The sequence below is a fragment of the Piliocolobus tephrosceles genome, chromosome 21 (assembly GCF_002776525.5).
Source record: "Piliocolobus tephrosceles isolate RC106 chromosome 21, ASM277652v3, whole genome shotgun sequence".
NCBI lineage: Eukaryota > Metazoa > Chordata > Mammalia > Primates > Cercopithecidae > Piliocolobus > Piliocolobus tephrosceles.
Genome location: NC_045454.1, coordinates 39,720,463 through 39,743,057, shown reverse-complemented (window position 1 = coordinate 39,743,057; position 22,595 = coordinate 39,720,463). Strand labels below are relative to the sequence as shown.

At 47.2% G+C, this 22,595-nt stretch overlaps 1 protein-coding gene across 3 annotated transcripts in view; it reads right to left on the bottom strand.

The window, feature by feature from the left end:
- Window positions 1–22,595, bottom strand: part of CACNA1A (calcium voltage-gated channel subunit alpha1 A) — a 312,076-nt gene that overhangs the window by 163,108 nt on the left and 126,373 nt on the right. For all 3 annotated transcript variants that reach the window (XM_023188767.2, XM_023188768.1, XM_023188769.1), the window contains exons 4-6: window positions 15,188–15,279; window positions 8,271–8,423; window positions 2,678–2,871 (exon numbers count right to left, since the gene is read on the bottom strand). In XM_023188767.2, the coding sequence (XP_023044535.1) occupies window positions 2,678–2,871; window positions 8,271–8,423; window positions 15,188–15,279 (439 nt within the window). The remainder of the gene's footprint in view (window positions 1–2,677; window positions 2,872–8,270; window positions 8,424–15,187; window positions 15,280–22,595) is intronic.

Below are 22,595 nucleotides of genomic sequence, written 5' to 3'. Positions count from 1 at the left end.
ATCTGCCGCCTGTTCCCAGAGATGCTACACTCAGACGAGGTTTTCATGCAAATTAGAACGCCATGTCCCTTCCCCACATCCTCTTTTCTGTCAATAAATTATCATAACAGTAGAAATCGTACGTTGTCTATGATATGAATGACATTCTTGTGCAGTGCGTGACAGGCGCAACTGTTCATGGCGCTCCTTTTGCTGCCTACTCCCAACTAAAATGGGCCTTTGTTGATCAGGATTACAAGGATGAGTTTTTGCAAATCTCCCTCCACCCACAAATGGGGAAATTCCTTAACCCATTTATGCTGGAGGTTGCAATTTTTTTGTGTGTGAAAAATCAGACCTTAGCGATGACCTTGAGCAGCAGGATGTAAATAACTCCCACAAAACTAGCATTCCAATAATGGAACACTAGGCATAAATGGGTTGTTAAGGAACGTACACTAGAGCCAAGAGGAAAGTTCAGCTTCTCTATGTACAGGAGGAAGCCAGGTATTGCTCCCTAGGAAGGCCAACCCCTGGCCTAACCTTAAATGGTCATTTTGGCCCTTACGGCTGGTGAAGATAAGATCTCCACAGGTCAACAGAGCTGTGTGTGTGTGGAGAAGCCCCAGGGTGCTCTACGGGGTCACTACACTTATGGCATCCTTGTGTTTGATCCTGAATCCTTGGCTCTGCCCCACTCCAGCTGCTGACACGTGACCTGCTTGGGGACTGCTTACCTGCATAGTAGATGAAGGAAGGTGAACTGTGGTGAGAACAGAGTGGGGTTTAAAACTTGCACACCTAAATATCTATCAGAATTATAAATGCATTTAGGCTGGGTGCGGTGGCTCACACTTGTAATCCTTGCACTTTGGGAGGCCGAGGCAGGAGGATTGCTTGAGGCCAGGAGTCTGAGAGCAGCCTGGGAAACATAGTGAGACCCCATCTCTATAATATATATATTTTTTTTAATTAGCTAGGCATGGTGGTGTGTGCCTGTGGTCCCAGCTACTCAGGAGGCTGGGGTGGGAGGATCACCTGAGCCCAGGAGTTCAAGGCTGCAGTGACCTATGATTGCACCACTGCGCTCCAGCCTGGGTGACAGAGGGAGACCTCATCTCTAAAAAAACAACACAAAAATCTTTCCCCAAATTAAAATTATAAATGAATTTAGTCTTTGATCCTGCAGTCCCGCTTCTGGGAACAGACACCCTCCAACCCCCTAGCTATACCTGCAAAAGTATGACGAGGTACAGGCAACATTGCTCCTGGCACAGCAGCATCATGTTCGATGTCAGTGGACAGGAAGCCAGTCAAGCATTTCTCTTCATGGCAAACAAATAAATTATGGGCAGCAACACAATAGAATGCTATGCAGCTGTGCAAAAGAATAAAGAAGGCCAGGCGTGGGGGCTCACGCCTATAATCCCAGCACTTAGGGAGGCTGAGGCGGGAGGATCGCTTGAGCCCAGGAGTTCCAGACTAGCCTGGGCGACATGGTAGAACCCTGTCTCTACAAAAATTAGCTGGGCATACTAGTGTGCACCCATGAAGAGTCCGTCCATGTCCTGCAATGGAAAGATCTCTAGAATGTGTGGTTATGAGAAAAAAAAAAATCACAGAATTGAACAGCATGTATAGAATGCTATTCCTTGGGGTAAGAAAGAGGGGGGAGGATATAGATTTGATTATGTTTATAATTGCATAAATAAACACTGGAAGGAGATTCTGAGGAACTAAAGGGGGTGCATACTGGGGGAAGAGGAAATAGAATGCAGGGATACATCTTTCCAGAAACATCCCTAACATTTTTAAGATCTAGGGCAAGAGTACAAAAAAAAAAAGACCACATACTACGGGGAAATATTTAAAAGGTAACTAAATAAAACATGCTTTATGCTTCTACTTTGCAAATATACCTTCCTTTACACTTTGGAAGGTCACGGTGGAATTTAGAATCCAGATATCTGCACTGGGTTAAGGTGTGGGGAGAGCCAGCCCTGTTCCTTTCTCTTCCTAGTCACGGCTCTGTCCTGCCAGAGGGGCTCCACACACGTGTGGGCATTCCAGCTTGTACATCCAAGCTGGCCACATTTGTGCCAACAGCCACCCCTCAGATGTCCTTGGCCCTCAGGTGGGTTACTAACAAATCCATATGAGAATCACATGCAGGTTCATGGAATCTGGGCATGAACAGGAATTCTGGGACCCTGGTAACTCCAAATATGGTCTAGAAAGTGAGGCATGAGCTCTCAGTAGACACGTCCCCTTGGCTCCAGGAACTTCTCATCCCACGGGGAGTGGTATGGCCGGAGAAGGGCCAGGTGAACCTCAGTGCAGGGCCCCCTTGCCTACATCCAAAGATATTACTCTATCTTTTATCTGTGTTGATTTTGGATCACATAACCTTTCCATATTCAAAAATCTAAAATTTTACCGAAACACTTGCACAATGAAAAATGATGTTGCATCTGGGGGCCCTCCAGACTTCTACGCCCTATAGTTAGAGTTCTGCTCGTGAGTCCCTGTAATCTTCCAAAGCCTGAGCCTCAGGCCAGCTTCACTGGGGCTGTGTTATCCTTGGGCTGCCTCCCCCAGCTCAGGGTCCCTCCATTGCAGCCTTGGAGTCTCACTGGTCCCAGGAGGTCACCTCCCTGAGACTCTGATTGTCCAAACACACCGTCCCAGCATCACTTACATTGTAGAGGAGATCAGTCCACCCTTCCATGGTTATGCACTGGAAAACAGTCAGCACTGCAAACAGGATGTTGTCGAACTGAGTGATCCCGTTGTTGGGCCCTTCCCAGTAGGGCTGACATTTGGTCCCATTGGGGCAGGTGCGGGCGGGCTCTTCTGTCCCACAGGGAGCCGGAGACTCACCCTGAATGTCATCTACAAAAGGGAAGGGGAGAAAAGTCAGGGGAAGGAGCAGGGAAAACCAGCTCTGAGAAATAGGGACCCAAGTGACTCCACAATGCTGTTGGAACAAGTAACTATTGGGACAAACGTTATCAGTCTTCAAAGAAATCAATGTTTGGCTTTGTGGGTCTATTAATTGTTTTCTGTTGATTAATTTATTCTCTGAGTTTTACTACTCTTTCTGTTTTCCATGACTTTTTGTTTTGTTTTGTTTTGTTTTTTGCTATTCTTTTCCTAAACTTTTGAACTGCCTTTAAGGCTATAAATTGCCTTTTAAGTGTGGCTTTACCTGCATCTCAAAAATTTGTCATGCATTATCATTATTGTTCAAGTAAAATATTTTCCAATTTCCATTCATATTTCTTTTTTGACCTACGGGTAATTTAGATGTATTTGTTTTTTTAAAAAAACTTATTAGATATATATACCTTATATATATATATATATGAAGACAGAACGGGAGAGGGAGGGAGAGAGAGAGGAGAGGCAGGGAGGAGGGAGAGAGAGAGAGAATACCATAGAACAGCATAATGATTCACAATCTACCTATCACCAATTTAGACACTTACCTACTTACTTCTGGCCAGTCTTTTTTCATCTATATCCCCTCCAAACACTTTGCCTTGCCACTAGAACTTTTTTTTTTTTTTGAAATGGAGTCTCATTCTGTCATCCAGGCTGGAGTGCAATGGTGCGGTCTCGGCTCACTGCAATCTCCGACTTCTGGGTTCAAGGGATTCTCCTGCCTCAGCCTCCCAAGAAGCTGGGATTACAGGTGCCCCCCACCACAACCGGCTAATTTTTGTATTTTTAGTAGAGACGAGATTTCACCATGTTGGCCAGGCTGGTCTCAAACTCCTGACCTCAAGTGATCCACCCGCCTTGGCCTCCCAAAGTGCTGGGATTACAGGCATGAGGCACTGCGCCCAGTCTAGAATATTTTTAAAGCAAAGCTCAGACATCATACCATTTCATCTGTAAATGAGAGGTGTGTCTCTTAATCTGCAAACACTTTCAGAGTTCTCTTTTTGTTACTGCTTTCCAGCTTAATTGCATTATGGTCAGAAAATATGTTTTGTATTTTTTCAGCTTTTTGACCTCCGTTGAGACAAACGTTATGGTCCATAATACAGTCAGTTTTTGTAAATGTGCCGTGTGCATAGCGCAGCTGGTAAGTGCAGCCTTCTTCCGACATCCATTAGGACAAATTTGTCAAGCGTGTTGTGTTATTCTCCTGTAAGCCTTGCTAATTTTTTTCTTCTTGGGATGTACTGGGCTCAGGGAGCTGTTCTGGGGGTGAGGGACACCAGTACACACAGTTCCTACCCTTGCCTAAGGGTAAGGAACAGGAGCTGAGTTTTCTCCCCAAATAGCAGGAGGCAGGCTGTGAAAATGCCACAAGGAGAGAGAAACGTGCCAATAGACACCCCTTTTGCTGGAAACCAAAGACAGCTTCCTGGTGAGGTGGCAGTCGGGCTGAACGCTAAAGGTCACTCCAAATCTTAAGATATTGATGGGGTAAGGGAGGCAGGAAAACTCACATCCTGGGAGTGTCCTCATTTTACCAGCGCAGCGGGTCTGAGAAGACCTTATTCTGTGAATGATGCTCTTGAAGGTTTTCAAAGACGACCGTGGCGTTGTCGGACAAGAAAACAAACAGCTGAGTGTGTGTAAACTCAAGCTTCCTACTCAACAAAAATATCTCTCAATGTATGTGCTATAGACTTTGCAGCACCAATTCTCTGCTCCCTTGACTGAGTACACAGCAGAGGGAAATAAACTGATGCTGAATGAATGAGTCTTCTTGGCCTTTCAAGCTGTGGCTAAATAGAAACTCTAAGTCTAGCCTCGCCATGGACTTAAGTTGTTGGAAACGCCTTCCTCACTTATGCTGGACTCGGTACATGAACTATTATTCGATAAATACAGGTTGGAAGGCAAAAATCTTTGAAACATAAGGCTCAGGGCAGAGAATAAAATAAATCCATGGGCTCCTATAATAAATGAGAACTATCATTTGGGATGGCACCTGTGCCTGGAATCTTCTCTGTCTCCACCCCCATGTCCAAGTATGGCTCAATTCCCACCCTCCATGTAGCCTCTTCGTGTAGCCCAGTCAACACGGCCCCAGCCCCTCCCTCCCTCCCTCCTTCCTCTCTCTTTCTCTCTTTTTTTTTTTGAGACAGGGTCTCACTTGTCACCCAGGCTGGAGTGCAGGCACCATCATAGCTTACTGCAGCCTCGCAGCCTCCAATTCCTGGGCTCAAGTGATCCTTCTTCCTCAGCCTCCTGAGTAGCTGGGACTACAGGCATGTACCACCACGCATGGCTAATTTTTTAATTTTTTTTGTTTTTTTATGAGATGTCGTCCCATTCGGTCGCCCAAGCTAGAGTGCAGTGGCGTGATCTCAGCTCACTGTAACCTCCACCTCCCAGGTTCCAGTGATTCTCCTGCCTCAGTCTCCCAAGTATCTGGGACTACAGGCACATGCCACCACGCCTGGCTAATTTTTTTGTATTTTTAGTAGAGACGGGGTTTCACTATGTTTGCCAGGCTGGTCTTGAACTCCTGACCTTGTGATCCACCTGCCTTGGCCTCCCAAAGTGTTGGGATTACAGGCGTGAGCCACAGCACCCGGCCAATTTTTGATTTTTATTTTAGTAGAGACAGGGTCTTGCTATGTTGCCTAGGCTGGTCTCAAACTAATGGCCTCAAGAGATACTCCCACCTCAGCCTCTCAAAGTGCTGGGATTACAGGTGTGAGTCACTGCACCTGGCCCCTTTCAGGCATACAATAGCTACTGAATTTTCATATTTAGGGGGGCGGGGGTATAATCACACATTAGCCTTCACTGTTAAAAATGGCTGCAAATGAGGGGTCTTGTTTCTTCTAACTATTTTGGAAGCTCTTAGAAAGCAGGAAGCCTTCCACTTTATCTTTGCTTCCTTCTGAGCGATTGGCACGGTGCTGGGCGCACAGGAACTGGGCTCCCGACACTGAGGAATGCTACTGAAAACGGGTCTATCTTTAGCAGCTTTGCAATCCCCCTCAACCCCCCAACCACCGACATGAAACACTCTGAGCGTTGCTTCTAGAAAAACAACCGTCCAGAGTGTCTGAGGAATTCGGTTATAAATACATTTTAAAATTAACCCACTGCCTGGGTGTCTGTATATATCTGTCTCTTACTCACACGTCTTATATTTTTAATCGTGAGCTAGCTTTTCAGTCTTTCTCCTAAATCTAGGCTTCCTCCCCTCTGGTGGCACCACCCACATCTGTCCCCTCAAAACCCCACTCGGACCCAAGCCAACCCCGTGACCTCTTCTCCTTTAACTAGTCTAGGGTAGAAAAAAATAAAATAAAACCTCACAGAAACCTAGGATCCAGGAGTCCTGGTTTCTCTGCTCAAGGCTGATTTTCCCAAGAGGCCCTACCCCATATTCATATTCTCTCTCTCTCTCTCTCTGTCTCTCTCTCTCTCTCTTTCTCTCTTGCATTTCCGCCTGGGTGACGAGGCCAGGAGCAGAAATAGCTCTGCCTCAATTAACACCTTCTTCATCGGGGAAAGAAATAATTAGGACATTCCATATTGAGCAAACTTCACAAGCCCAGGAGAGAAGGAGACAGGAGGAGCAAGAGAAAAAGGAAAAAAAAAAAAAAAAAAAAAAACCAGAAAAAACCAAAACCTCCAACCACTGCAAATAAACCTTCCCCAATGGGTATTCCCTCCCCCTGGGGAGGAGTGGGGAAGGAGGGCTCAGGAGCTGCCTCTGCGAATCCACTTGGGGGTCACTGGGCGGAGAAGGTGGGTGGAAATCCACTCCCGGACAGAATCTTCTGTGGCTGCCTTTCCCAAATAAGGGGCCTGAAGCCTCTTTCTGTGCCCACCTGGGTTCCCCTTTGGGCTTCTTAATTCATTCTATCCACTCCTTCCATTCTCAGCTCCCTTGACCCAAATCATCAGAACCAGCGTTGCCATTCAGTCTGTCTGCATCCAGACGGCCAGTGGTCTAAATATTGAAATACTGAAGGCATCCCGTCTTACTTGGTTCCATTTCATTCTGGAGCTTTACAGAGCAAGCAGCTAGAGTTTGGACAGGCAAAGATTTAACTGAAAACATATCCAAAGGCTATTTGGTTCCTGAGTGTGGATTGTGGCGGACACACTGCTTCCACACTGCTGGTTCAGAGCTGAGCCCTGGGAGTGTGTCTCTGGGCTGCCTGGCTTTTCCTCTGCTCACCCCACCCCTGGACCCAGCCACTGAAGGGTTAATGTGGGCATAGTCAGGGAGGTGCAGCACTCTCCTGAGTGCTGGAGCATTCTGACTGGTTGGTGCCAGGACTCCCAATTGGGATATCTTTGATACATCCTGGCGGTTGGGGGAGACCAGGAGGACTCATCTAGTACTCTCACCTTCTGTAAGGTACCACTCACAATGCATTTAGGCAATAACCTTTTTCTGGCCCGACTCTCCCCAGTTCTTGCTTGCTTTAGAAGTCAGGACTGGCTGAGGTCTGAAAGCACCCAGAATACCTGTTCCACTCAGTCGGATGTGCCAGGCATTAATTCCCACTCTAGGAGCAGTCCTCACCAATGTCAGAAAGAAGCCAGTGTATAAATACCCCAGCTCCCTTGCCCCTTGGCTCAGACGGCTCTGAGGTGTGTGTTCTTTTCTTACTTACTTACTTACTTACTTATTTATTATTTATGATGGAGTCTCGCTCTTTCGCCAGGCTAGAGTGCAGTAGTGCGATCTTGGCTCACTGTAACCTCTGCCTCCCGGGTTCAAGGGATTCTCCTGCCTCAGCCTCCCGAGTGACTGGGACTACAGGTGCCTGCCACCACACCCAGCTAATTTTTGTATTTTTAGTAGAGATGGGGTTTCACCATGTTGGCCAGGATGGTCTCCGACTCCTGACCTCAGATGATCTGCCTGCCTCGGCCTCCCGAAGTGCTGGGATTACAGGCGTGAGCCACCACACCCAGCTGAGTTGTGTGTTCTTTGCTGTCTCCCGAAGGTGCCTAGGGGGATCCAGTCCCAGTTGTAACTGATAACTCACATGATAGCACACCCTTTAACAGATCCCTTCCTTTCTCTGTCTCGCTTCCTCATTCTCCTGATGGTGCTTCCTGGGATCATTCCCAGATAAACTCTTTCTCTGCTGGGTCACCTTCTATGGAACCCCAACCCTTTCAACAGTGAAGATCTCAGAGGCTATCGAACTTGCTGCCTCTCCTGCAGCGCTCTCTGAAGGAGACGATCCTGCCAGCTGCCAGGAGAAAGAAGCACACCCCTGCCTAACCCCTCCAAGAGCTTATCCCTGAAGGAGAAAACTGTAAAGACGCATCATGCTCTGCGGACCTACCTGTCCCCTCTTCAAAGCAGGTGGTATGAAATTTTCCCATATAAAATTCTAACCCTATGATTGCAAAAATAAGGATTGCAAAAAATAGGAGGAGGCCGATCTGCAGCAAAGGGATCATCGCCTTCATGATCGACTTCAGGACGACTTGTAAACCTGGGGGGACACAGAGAGAGGCCCCATAAGCCCACGAGCAAGCACACCCAAACCCCGCCACCAAGACGCCAAGGTCTCTCCCAAACAAAGCAGGTGTGTTCCCGAGGGAACCTCAAGCACACAGGAGCCTGGGGATTGGGCAATGGTAAAGGAAGCACCACACGGAGGCTGGTCCTTATCATAGGAACAACCCTTCCTAGGTTTTTTTTTTTCTTTCTTTGAGACAGGGTCTTGCTCTGCTGCCCAGGCTGGAGTGCAGTGGCCCAATCATAGCTCCCTGCAGCCTTAACTTCCTGGGCTCAGGCGATCCTCCTGCCTCAGTCCCCGGAATAGCTAGGACTACAGGTGTGCACCACCATGCCTGGCTAAGTTTTACAACTTGTTTGTAGAGATAGGGTCTTGCTATGTTGCCCAGGCTGGTCTGAAACCCCTGGCCTCCAAGCGCTCAAACCCCTCCGCCTCCTAAAGTGCTAGGATTATAGGTGTGAGCCACCATACCTGGCCCCTATTATTATTATTTTTCACTTTTTATATTTTTATTTTTTTTGAGACGGAGTCTTGTTCTGTCGCCCAGGCTGGAGTGCAGTGGCGCCATCTTGGCTCACTGCAAGCTCCGCCTCCCAGGTTCATGCCATTCTCCTGCCTCAGCCTCCCAAGTAACTGGGACTACAGGCGCCTGCCACCACGCCGGCTAATTTTTCATATTTTTAGTGGAGACAGGGTTTCACCATGTTAGCCAGGATAGTCTCGATCTCCTGACCTCGTGATCCGCCTGCCTCGGTCTCCCAAAGTGCTGGGATTACAGGCGTGAGCCACCGCACCCGGCCTTATTATTTTTTAAAAAGCACTTTTAACTTTAAAGTATTTATTCATGTATTTTAATTAGCCAGGCATGATGGTGCATGCCTGTAGTCCTAGCTACTCTGGGGACTGAGGCAGGAGGCTCACTTGAGCCCAGGAGGTTAAGGCTGCAGGGAGCTATGACTGTGCCACTGCACTCCAGCCTGGGGAGCAGAGCAAGACGCTGTCTCAAAGAAACATATATATGTATTTTATAGAGACAGGGTCTCACTATGTTATTCAGGCAGGTCTCGAACTCCTGACCTCAAGCAATATTCCCGCCTCTGCCTCCCAAAGTTCTGGGATTACAGGCGCGAGCCACAGAGCCCAGCCAACTTTAAAGTATTTAATAAAGGTATCTGACATGCTGTTCCATTTGATGATCTTTTGGGCAAGAAAGGGGTGGGAATCCATTACTTTTGGAGCCGTATTCCTGGGTGTTGGGCAACTTGCACCCAGAAGAGGGAGCCATTTTGTTATTTTTTTTTCCTGCCAACAGCGGGCGTCTTTTCCTAATTCATAAAAGGGCGCCCATATAGGCTGGTTGCTGCTCTGGGTAGGGAAAGCGGTTGGCAGTCCCAATTTCAACCCCAAGGAACCAGACTCAACGTTATTTCACTGGCTTCTAGCAACAAACCCCTGAGGTGGCCACATATGTAAAGTCAGTCCCATTTTACAGAATTGGGAAGCAAGGCTGACAGAGATGCTATGATTCACCCAAGAGAATGCATGAGAAATGGCAGAACTAGGCAGGGTGTGGCGACGCACGCCTGTAATCCCAGTACTTTGGGAAGCCGAGGCCAGCAGATCACCTGAGTTCAGGAGTTCAAGACCAGCCTAGCTAACGTGGTGAAACCCCATCTCTACTAAAAATACAAAAAAGTATCTGGGCACGGTGGTCAGCACCTGTAATCCCAGCTACTTGGGAGGCTAAGTAAGGCAGGAGAATCGCTTGAACTTGGGAGGCAGAGATAGAAGTAGTCAAGATCGTGCCACTGCACTCCAGCCTGGGTCACAGAGCGAGACTCTGTCTCAAAAAAAAAAAAAAACAAAAAAAACAGGCCGGGCGCGGTGGCTCACGCCTGTAATCCCAGCACTTTGGGAGGCCGAGATGGGCGGATCACGAGGTCAGGAGATTGAGACCATCCTGGCTAACATGGTGAAACCCTGTCTCTACTAAAAAAAATACAAAAATTAGCTGGGCGCAGTGGCAGGTGCCTGTAGTTCCAGCTACACGTGAGGCTGAGGCAGGAGAATGGCGTGTACCTGGGAGGCGGAGCTTGCAGTGAGTGGAGATCGCACCACTGCACTCCAGCCTGGGCGACAGAGCAAGACTCTGTCTCAAAAAAAAAAAAAAAAAAGCAGAACTAGGATTTGAACCCAGGTCCATCTGATGCAAAGCCCCATGTTCGTCCATGTGCTGATGTTGCTTTCTCTGTTCTGAGCAACCCAATTCAGAAAGATGGTGGTGAATAAGAAGGCAGGGGGCCGGGGGCGGTGGCTCATGCCTGCAATCCCAGCACTTTGGGAGGCTGAGGCGGGTGGACCATGAGGTCAGGAGATCGAGACCATCCTGGCTAATACAGTGAAATCCCATTTCTACTAAAAATACAAAAAAATTAGTCAGGCGTGGTGGCGGGCGCCTGTAGTCCTGGCTACTTGGGAGGCCGAGGCAGGAGAATGGCGTGAACCCGGGAGGCACAGCTTGCACTGAGCCAAGATGGCGCCACTGCACTCCAGCCTGGGTGACAGTGCAAGACTCTGTCTCAAAAAAAAAAAAAAAAAAAAAGAAGGCAGGGAACAGTCCCCGAAGGGACACAGTGGAACAGAAGACACACCCAAGTGGGCATCTGAAGACCTGAATCTGGGGGTATTGTCATCAATCAGGCACCCCATGCGAGCTCTCATCCTACCAAGCTCAGCCTCCAGTAGCCTCTCATCTAACAAATGGTTCATTCATGGTGGTTGCATGACTCTGGGCTTCAAATCCTTTTGGGAGAGGAAGGGGTTAATACTGAAATTCCCATCTTACACTAAAAGTTCCACTGTTGTAAGACTCAGAGAATGTTCATAATAATAATAGCTGGCCAGGAGTGGTGGCTCACACCTGTAATCCCAGCACGTTGGGAGGCTGAGGCGGTTGGATCACTTGAGCCCAGGAGTTTGAGACCAGCCTGAGCAGCATGGCGAAACCCTGTCTCTACAAAATACAAAAAAAAATTAACTGGGCATGGTGCTGTGTGCCTGGAGTCCGAGCTATTTGGGAGGCTGAGATGGTAGGATTGCTTGAACCTGGGGAGGCTGAGGCTGTACTGAGCTGTGATTGCACCACTGCACTCCAGCCTGCCGACAGAGCAAGAGCCTTAGTATTTCTTTGCCCATCATTGGCTTTTTTTTTGAGATGGGCTTTTTCTGTCACCCAGGTTGGAATACAGTGGGATGATCACTGCTCACTGCAGCCTCAACCTCCTGGGCACATGCAAGCCTCCTGCCTCAGCCTCCCGAGTAGGTGGGACTACAGGCACACTTCACCATGCCTGGCTCCACTACCATTTTTTTTTTTTTTTTTTTTTTGAGGCTATTAACGCAGGTCTGAATGATGTCAACATCCTATGTCTGTAACCACTGTGCTATCTATTAGGAAAGTCTATGGTCAAAATGAAGGTTCAAACATATAGCTTGGGGCTTTGCTTCTTGACTGGAGAAACTTCCCATGGCTCTTGATGGGTGGAGACCACCGTAAGAGAGGGCAACTGTCAGGAAAGCTTGAGGGACCATGCCACTCCAAGGGCTTAAAAATGTAATGCAGTCCGGGAGCAGTGGCTCAAGCCTGCAATCCCAGCACTTTGGGAGGCCGAGACGGGCGGATCATGAGGTCAGGAGATCGAGACCATCCTGGCTAACACGGTGAAACCTCGTCTCTACTAAAAAATACAAAAAATAAATAAATAAAACTAGCCGGGCATGGTGGCGGGCGTCTGTAGTCCCAGCTACTCGGGAGGCTGAGGCAGGAGAATGGCGTAAACCCAGGAGGCGGAGCTTGCAGTGAGCTGAGATCCGGCCACTGCACTCCAGCCTGGGCGATAGAGTGAGACTGTCTCAAAAAAAAAAATGCAATGTGGGTGCTAACAGATGCAGTGTGGTGCAGTGGTTAAGGTGCTGGACGCTCTTGGTGTCTGGCCAAGATCCCATTTTTTTTCTGGTGCACCCGCCCTCCAGCTGCTATGGATGTTGGTTGCCAACGCCTCCCAGCTGCCCCTCCGCTTAGTAGAATTGCCCTTGGTGATCAAAAGGTATCTCACCTGGGAGCTACTGCGTCTCTGCCTCCCATCCGCAGTGACTGACCATAGAAGTACAAAAGGCCAGCATCCTTGTCCCACACGTTGGAGGACAACTCTGGTGTCACACACATTCCAGCTGAAATTGCATCCCTGCTCTATCCATTCCCCTGCCCCACCCTGCTGACCTCGTGCTGTTTCTCCCGAGAGCCGTCCCCGAATAAAGCAGGTGCGTCTGAACACCCACCTAAGTATCCGCTTCAAGGGAACTTGATATAGTCATCCATTTACTAGTGAATTCCAAACCTCAGCTTCTCCATCTGTAAATGGGGACTGGAATAGTATCTCCCTCACAGGATTAAATGAGAGAGTTCATACACAATGAAGTACCTGGTAAGTCATAGGTGGTCATTAAACAGAGACTCTTGTTACTATTGCTATTTTATACATTTTATATATATATATATATATATATATATATATATATATTTTTTTTTTTTTTTTTTTTTTGAGACAGGATCTTTCACTTTGTTGCCCAGGCTGAATGCAGTGGCACTGTCACAGCTCACTGCAGCTTCAAACTTCCAGGCTCAAGCGATCCTCCCATCTCAGTCTCCCTCCTGTAGCTGAGGCTGCTGGTACACACCACCATACCTGGCTAGTTTTTGTATTTTTTTTAGAGACAGCATCTTGCTTTGTTGCCCAGCCTGGTCTTGAACTCCGGGCCTCAGGCAATCGTCCCACCTTGGCCTCCCAAAGTGCTGGGATTACAGGTGTGAGCCACTGCACCTGGCTCTTTTGACTATTAGATTTGGGATGGCCCTTAATTTAATATGATGCAGGCATCTGCTGGGATCTTGCAGAGACCTTGGATAGAAGCGTCTCCTTTCTACAAAAAGACCCTGCTGGTGATCCTCTGGGAAATCTTACTCTTCAAACCTGGGTAGCAATGAGCCTGAAGAATGAAGCCAATAAAATGTAAAATGGTGATAATAAGAGAGACTACCTCACAGGTTTGTTGGGAGGATATATGACTTTAAAAAAATGGAAATACTTAGAATAATGTCTGGCACATAGTAAGTGCTTTTCATTTTTTTTTTTTGAGATGGAGTTTCACTCTTTCATCCAGGCTGGAGTGCAGTGGCGTGATCTCAGCTCACTGCAACCTCCGCCCTCCGGGTTCAAGTGATTCTCCTACCTCAGCCTCCCGAGTAGCTGGGATTATAGGTGCTCACCACCACACCCGGCTAATTTTTGTATTTTTAGTAAAGATGGGGTTTCGCCATTTTGACCAGGCAGGTCTCCAACTCCTGACCTCAGGTGATCCGCTCACCCGCCTTGGCCTCCCAAAGTGTTAGGATTACAGGCGTGAGCCACTGCACCCAGCCTATAAATTGTTTCTTTGTTTTCAAACTTTTTGTTGTATGGTTTTTTGAGACAAGGTCTCACTCTGTTGCCCAGGCTGCAGTGCAGTGGTGCTATCACAGCTCACTGCAGCCTTGACCTCCTGGGCTCAAGTGATCCTCTTGCCTCAGCCTTTTAAGTAGCTGGGACTATGGGTGTGCGCCACCATGCCTGTTTTTTTTTTTTTTCTGTAGAGACGAGGTTTTGCCATATTGCCCAGGCTGCTCTTAAACTCCTGAGCTCAAGCTATCTGCCCACTTCAGTCTCCCAAAGTGCTGGGATTTCAGGTGTGAGCCACTGTGCCCAGCCAACCTATCTTATTTAAAAAAAAAAAAAATTGTAGATAGGGGGGGGGGGGGGGGGGGTCTCACAATGTTCCCCAGGCTGGTCTCGAACTTGTGGCCTCAAGTGATCCTCCCAAAGTGCTGGGATTACAGGCGTAAGCCACCATGCCTGGCTAAATTATTATTATTAACCAAGACAAGAAGATAGAAAAAGGACAGCCCTGTTTTATTTTTGCTTTTTACATTTTTTTTTGGCTCAACCTATACTTAATCTTGACCCTGCATATGGCAGCCACCCTTAAAGGGGGAGGAGATGCATCTGGGGAGCATGAGAAAGCAGCAAGGAATGGGTATGAATTTTAGGGCTCGTTAGTGTCCACTGTAAGAATTCAGGTGAGTAATTTAACCTCCTTGAACCTCAATCTTCTCATCTGTAAAATGGGTGTTCGCTGGGTGACTGTGAGGATGAAATAAGGTAATGCATGTAAAGTCCTCCTGCGGTGCCCTGTATACAGCAGGCACTCAGTAAATGGGAATGGTCATTGCCCAGGCTTGGAGTCACACTTGCTCCTAGTTCTGCCACTTCTCAGCTACAAAACCCTGCTCCAATTTTTCCGCCACTCTGAGCGTCAGTCTCCCCCTCTATAAAATAGAGACATCAGTCCTATCGACTTCACAGGGCTGTGAGCATTGAATGAAATCACATGTGGTGCTTAGCATGGCTCCTGATAGACAGTAGGTGCTCAATAAATGGGTGTGGCTCCTGGCTTGCTTTCAGGAGCTCATGGGGAGCTACAGTCATGTTCCTCGGGGTCCCCTACAGGGAGTCCCAAAGAGGAGACTGCCCTCACACAGGCTGGTGGTGGGATGTGGCCTCCTGAGATGCTCTGCATAGGGGAAACTGAGGGCTCCTGGGGCCCCTGAGCAAACCCCTTGTCAGGGTCGGAAACTCACGCACTTGGGATTCCGGACACCAGCTTGAGCGGCCGCAGCACTCGAACTGCCCTCAGCGTCCGTAGGTCAAACTCCGTCCCAACTGTCGCCAAGATGCTGAAAGAAAGAAGCCAGAATGGAGAACAGAGGGTGGGTTTCGGGGGTGAGACAGCAGGGCGGGGGTGCTTGGGATTACAAGTTGTCCTATATTGGCTGGGTGACCACAGGCAGGTGACTCGACACCACTGGCCTCAGTTTTGTCACCTGTAAAATGGTCTTAACAGTACCTGCCTCATGGGATAAAAGGTGATTTACGAAAAACCCCAACAGATGGTTCATGTTCCACAAATGTTGCAGTGAGAGAAATGGAAACTTCCCGATGGCTCATGGTTAGGGTGACATTCAGTATATTTCACAACCTACAATGACAATAGGTTGTGGGGTGGCCTGGGGCCCTGGGGGAATGGCAGACCTTTCGGGGTTTGTGGCTCTTTATTTTATTTATTTATTTTTTTGAGACAGAGTCTCGCTCTGTTGCCCAGGCTGGAGTGCAATGGCACAATCTCAGCTCACTGCAACCTCTGCCCCCGGGTTCAAGGGATTCTCCTGCCTCAGCCTCCCAAGCTGGGATTACTAGGCACCTACCATCATGCCCGGGTACTTTTTTTTGCATTTTTGTAGAAACGGGGTTTCACCATGTTGGCCAGGCTGGTCGTGAACTCCTGACCTCAGGTGATCCACCTGCCTCAGCCTCCCAAAGTGCTGGGATTACAGGCGTGTGTCTGGCCTGGTTTGTGGCTCTTTAACAAATGGCAGGAAAGCAGTTCAGTGTTAAGAGCCCAGCCTGCATGGGTTCAAATCCCAGCTCTGCCACTTTCCAGTTGGGTGACCTTGGGCAAGGGACATCCCTGCTCTGTGCCTCAGTTTCCCCCGTTTGTATAACCTAGATAACAATAGTACCAATACCTCTAAGGGCTGTGAGGATTCAGTAAGTTGATACAAAGTGGTCAGCACAATGCCAGGCACACAGATGGTATGCTAAGCTACTCAGAAATAAAGAAAACAAAAAAATGGATGTGATCTTGCCTGTGTGGACCAGCCGGCATCAGCCGGCCAGAAGGCAGCTACAGACCCCAAGCCTCTGGTCAAAAAGAGTCCCTTTTGTAAATGCAAGTTAGTAAGGATGATAGTGGTAGGTGGGATAAGGCTTCTGTAGAAACCCTCCGGGCAAGACCCTGTCATGAGACCTCATTTGTAAAAGTATTGCTGTTGAAACACAGGGTCCCTCCTGGCCCTGTTTCCTGAACATGTCCATTTCAGAGCTAAGTGATGTACAGTGCGTGGTCGAGGCACAATACAATAAAAGAGATTGTCATCAGAACTTCATATAATGGACAAGAAATGCCGAATACCAGAGGGTCTGTAGTTAATGGAAGGTTGCCAAATAACTTGGGAATTCTTCAGTTTATTTTTATTTTAGACATGGGGTCTTGCTCTGATGCCCAGGCTGGAATGCAGTGGTGCAATCATAGCTCGATACAGCCTTGAACTCCTGGGCTCAAGCAATCCTCCTTTCTTAGCCTACTGAGTATCTGGGATTACAGGCGGGAACCACCACACCTAGCTTGATTTTTCAGTTTTATCCAGGGGCTTGGGTCTTAATACTTCAGTCTGTGGCCAACTGGTGTCTGTACCTCTTGCCTCAGGGCTTCCTCCAAAGCTGAGGCAGGCCCAGGGAATGAACTTTAAGGGAGCAGCCCTCAACCAAAGATTGCTGGGAGCTGGTGGATCAATACCCCGGCTCCCTCCCCCTCATTCTAGATCACTTAAGATATAAGTTCCATATGGGCTCCCAGTGGGACTGAGCTCAAATGCCCATGGGACAACTCATCCTTCATTGCCCCACCTCCCCTCCTCCTCTCCAACCCTTTCTGGGGTCACCTCTCAGATGAACTACTTGCACAAGGATTGCCCTAAATTCTTGTTTCAGGGTCTATTCTGGGTCATCCTAAACTAACATGAAGCACGTGCTCAATTTTTTTTTCTCAAGATTACTCCTAGAGGAGAGATGGGCATATTAGGTTGGACTGATCTACTTTTCCACCATCCACAAGTGGGCATCTGAGCACATCCTATATGCTGGGTAGAGTGACACACAAGACTATCCCTGCCCCACGGAGCTGACGCAGAAGAGAAGCGCTTAAGAAAAACATGCACACAATGAATGAATCTGTTGCAGGTGTGATGCCTTCTCAGCTAAGAAGACCATGGCTTTGAGGGGCACACAGCAGGTTGTGTTAACTAGTCCGGGGCCTGGGGATACCCCCTACTTCAAGTCAAGTTCCCATAGATGAGGAGAAATCTGGCCAGTGGGGAAAGAACTTTCCAGGCTGAGACAGCGGCCATGACAGAGAGCTTGGGACTGAAAGAGGTTTGGCAAATTCAAGAAATGACATGGTGTCACCACTGGGATTTGGATGGTGAGGTTCAAGCAGCAAGTCATGAAGCCAGAGTAGGCAGGGGCCACGACATACAACTTTACAAAAAATGAATTTATTTATTTTCATTTTTAGAGACAGGGACTTATTGCCACCCAGGCTTGAGTACAGTGGTGCAATAACAGCTCACTGCAGCCTCAATCTCCTGGGCTCAAGCGATCCTCCCACCTCTGCCTCCTAAGCAGCTGGGACTACAGGTACACAACAACACATTCAGAAAATTTAAAAATTTTTTTGTAGAGATGGGGTCTTGCTATATTGCCCAGGCTGGTCTTGAACTCTTGGCCTCAAGTGATCCTCTCACCTCGGCCTCCCAAAGTGCTGGGATTATAGGTATGAGCTACTGCACCTGGCCCATTCAACTTTTAATTTGATTTACTTTATTTTTCTCTTCTCCTACCAGCTTTCTGATACTAACTTGGGTTCCTCAAATTCTGACTTAGAGATCATTATTCTCTTCTTGCACCTTGTTTTCTTCTGTGCTGGCAGATAAAAGCTGTCAGGTGTGCACAGCAAAGAACAGGCAGTGGCTAAGTCCTTACTTTTTCACTTCACAAACATTAACTGAGCACTAATAACAAGCCAGGCCCTGTCTCTGTGTAGGGGGAGACTGAGAGTAAACCCAATAAATACAAGCAGGCTTTGTTTTGTTTTGTTTTAGAGATGGAGTCTCCCTGTGTTGCCCAGGCTGGCCTCCAACTCCTGGGCTCAAGGGATCCTCTTGCCTTGGCCTCCCAAAGTGCTGGGATTATGGGCGTGAGCCACCACACCGGCCGAGGCAGACTTCATTTCATGGTACTTTGCTTTATTGCAATTTGCAGATACTGTGTTTCTTACAAATTGAAGATTTGTGGCAACCCTGCGTCAAAGAAGTCTATCAGGGCATTTTTTTCCCTAACAGTGTGTGCTCACTTCGCGTCTCTGCATCACACTCTGGTAATTCTTATGGTATTTCAAACTTTTACATAATTATTACATCTGTTATGCTGATCTGTGATCAGTGATCTCTGATGTGACTATTGGAATTGTTTGGGGGTGCCACGAACCACATCCATAGAAGATGGCAAACTTGATCGATAAATGTTGGGTGTGTTCTGACTATTCTGCCAACTGGTTATTCCCCACTCTCTCCTGCTTTCCTTGGGCCTTCCTATTCCCTGAGACATAACAATATTGAAATTAGGTCAGTGTATAACCGTACAATGGCCTTTAAGTGCTCAAGTGAAAGGAAGAGTCTCACGCCTCTCACTTTAAATTAAAAGCTAGAAATGATTAAACACAGTGAGGAAGGCATGTCAAAAGCTGAGACAGGGCCAGGGATGGTGGCTCACGCCTGTAATCCCAGCACTTTGGGAGGCTGAGGTGAGAGGATGGCTTGAGCCTGGGAGTTTGAGACCAGCCTGGGCAAAATAGGGAGACCTCATCTCTACAGAAAATTTAAAAATTAGCTGGGTGTGGTGGTACACACCTGTGGTCTCAGTTACTTAGGAGGCTAAGGTGGGAGGATCACTTGGTCCTAGGAAGTTGAGGCTGCAGTGAGTGGTGATCGCACCACTGCACTCCAGCCTGGGCAACAGAGTGAGACCCTGTCTCCAAAAAAAAAAAAAAAAAAAAAAAAGCCATAAACTAGAGGTTAGCCAAGTTGTGAATGCAAAGGAAAAGTTACTGAAGGAAATTAAAAGGGCTACTCCAGTAAACACACGAATGATAAGAAAGTGAGACAGGCTTGTTGATGACATGGAGAAATTTTTAATGGTCTAGGTAGAAGATCAAACCAGCCACAACATTCCCTTAAGCCAAAGCCTAATCCACAGCAAGCCCCTAACTCTCTTCAATTCTGTGAGACTGAGAGAGGTGGGGAAGCTTCAGAAGAAAAACCTGAAGCTAGAAGGTCTTGGTTCATGAGGTTTAAGGAAAGAAGCCGTCCCCATAATCTAAAAGTGCAAGGTGAAGTGGCAAGTGCTGATGGAGAAGTTGCAGTAAGTTATCCAGAAGATCTAGCTGAGATTATTAATGAAGCTGGTGACACTAAACAACAGATTTTTAATGTAGACAAAATGCCCTATTGGAAAAAGATGCCATCTAGGACTTTCATAGCTGGAGAGGAGAAGTCAATGCCTGGCTTCAAAGCTTCAAAGGACAGGCTGACTCTCTTGTTAGTGGCTAGTGCTCCTGGTGACTTTAAGTTGAACCCAATGCTCATTTACCATTCCAAAAGTCCTAGGGTCTTAAGAATTATGCTAAATCTACTTTGCCTGTGCTCTATACATGGAACAATGAAGACTGAATGACAGCCCATCTGTTTATACATGGATGACTGATATTTTAAGTCCACTGTTGAGATCTACTCAGAAAAAATATATATAATATAATATATATATTTTGGATGAAATTGCACTCTTGTTGCCCAGGCTGGAGTGCAATGGCATGACCTTGGCTCACTGCAACCTCCGCCTCCCAGGTTCAAGCAATTCTCCTGCCTCAGCCTCTGGGGTAGCTGGGATTACAGGCACCTGCTACCATGCCTGGCTAATTTTTTTTTGTATTTTTAGTAGACTTGGGGATTCACCATGTTGGCCAGGCTGGTCTTGAACTCCTGACCTCAGGTGATCCACCTGCGTCAGCCTCCCAAGGTGGTGGGATTCCAGGTGCAAGCCACTGTACCCAGCCAGAAAAAAAATTTCTTTCAAAAATATTACTGCTGACAATGCACTGGTTATCCAGGACCTCTGATGGACGTGTACGAGAAGATGAATGTTGTTTTTATGCCTTCTAACACAACATTCTCTTTTTTTTTTTTGAGGCAGAGTCTCACTCTGTCGCCGCAGTGGTGTGATCTTGGCTCACTGCAATCTCTGTCTTCTAGGGGGTTCAAGCAATTCTCCTGCCTCAGCCTCCTAAGTAGCTGGGATTACAGTCACACACCACCACGCCCAGCTAATTTTTGTATTTTTAGTAGCGATGGGGTTTCATCATGTTGACCAGGCTGGTCTTGAACTTCTGACCTCAAGTGACCCACCTGCCTTAGCCTCCCAAAGTGCTGGGATTACAGGTGTGAACCACCATGCTCAGCCACAACATTCATTCTGTAGCCCATGAATCAAGAAGTAATTTTATATTTCAAGTTTTATTATTTAAGGGATACATTTCATAAGGCTATAGCTGCCATAGACAAATTCCTTTGATGCATCTGGGCAAAGGAAATTGAAAACTTTCTGGAAAGGATTCACCATTCTAGACACCATTAGGAACAATTGTGGCTGGTTCCAGTGGCTCATGCCTGTAATCCCTGCACTTAGGGAGACCAAGGCAGGAGGATCACTTGAAGCCAGGAGTTCAAGACCAGTCTGGGCAACATAGTGAGACCTCAACTCAATTAAAAAAAAAAAAATCCACAATGAACAACAACAAAAAGAACATCTGTGATTCATGGGAACAGGTCACAATATCAACATTAACAGGAATTTTGAGGAAGTCAACTCCAACCCTCATGGATGACTTTGAGGAGTTCAAGACTTAACTGGAGGAAGTCACTGCAGATGTGATGGAATAGCAAGAGAACTAGAATTAGAAGTGGAGCCTGATGATGTGACTGAATTGCTGCAGCCTCATGATCAAACTTCAATGCATGAGGAGTTACTTGTTACGGAAGAGCAAAGAAAGTGATTTCTTGAGATGGAGACTACTCCTGGTGAAAATTCTGTGAACACCATTAAAATGACAACATGGGATTTAGAATATGACATAAACTTAGTTGACAAAGCAGTGGCAGGGTTTGAGAGGACTGACTCCAATTTTGAAAAAAAGTTCTACTGTGGGTAAAATGCTGTGAACAAGCATCTCATGCTAGAGAAATCTTTCATAAAAGGAAGAGTCAATGGATGCAGAAAACTTCCTCGATGTCACGGCCACCCCTGTCTTCAGCAACCACCACCCCGATCAGTCAGCACCCATTGACATTGAGCCAGTGACCCTTCACCAGCAAGACGAGGACTCACTGAAGGCTCAGATAATTGTTAACTTTTTTTTTTAGTAATAAAACATTTTTATTTATTTATTTATTTATTTTTATTTTTAATTTAATTTAATTTTTTTTTTTTTTTTGAGACAGAGTCTCACTCTGTCACTCAGGCTGGAGTGCAGTGGTGCAATTTCGGCTCACTGCACCCTCCCTCTGCCTCCCAGGTTCAAGCAATTCTCATGCCTCAGCCTCCCGAGTAGCTGGGCTTACAGGTGTGTGCCACCACACCCGGCTATTTTTTGTATTTTTAGTAGAGATGGGGTTTCACCATGTTGGCTGGTATGGTTTTGTACTCTTGACCTCAAGTGATCCACCCACCTTGGCCTCACAAACTGTTGGGATTACAGGCGTGAGCCACTGTGCCCAGCCTTTTTTTTTTTTAATTTGTAATTTTTGTTGAGAGATATGATCTCACTCTATCTCCCAGGCAAGAAGAGTGCAGTGGTGTGATCATAGCTCGCTGCAGCCTCAATCTCTCGGTCTCAAGCGAGCCTCCCACCTCAGCCTCTCATGTAGCTGGACTCACAGGCATGTGCCACCATAAGCAGCTATTTTTAAAAATAATTTTTTGTGTAGAAACAGGGTCTCACTTTGTTGCTTGGTTTCAAACCCCTGGGCTCAAGCAGTCCTCCTGCCTCGGCCTCCCAAAGTGTTGGGATTGCAAGCGTGAGCCACTGTGCCCAGTGTTGATGCATTTTAAAATTAAGGTATGTACTTTTTTATTTTTTAGACATAACACTGTCATGCACTTAATAAACTATAGTGTAAGCATAACTTTTATGTGCACCAGGAAACCAGAAAAAGGCACATGACTCACTTTATTGCAACATTCCCTTATTATGGTGACCTGGAACCAAACCAGCAGCGTCTCTGAGGTATACCTGTACGACAGATGTTAGGGTGATGAGTACTTA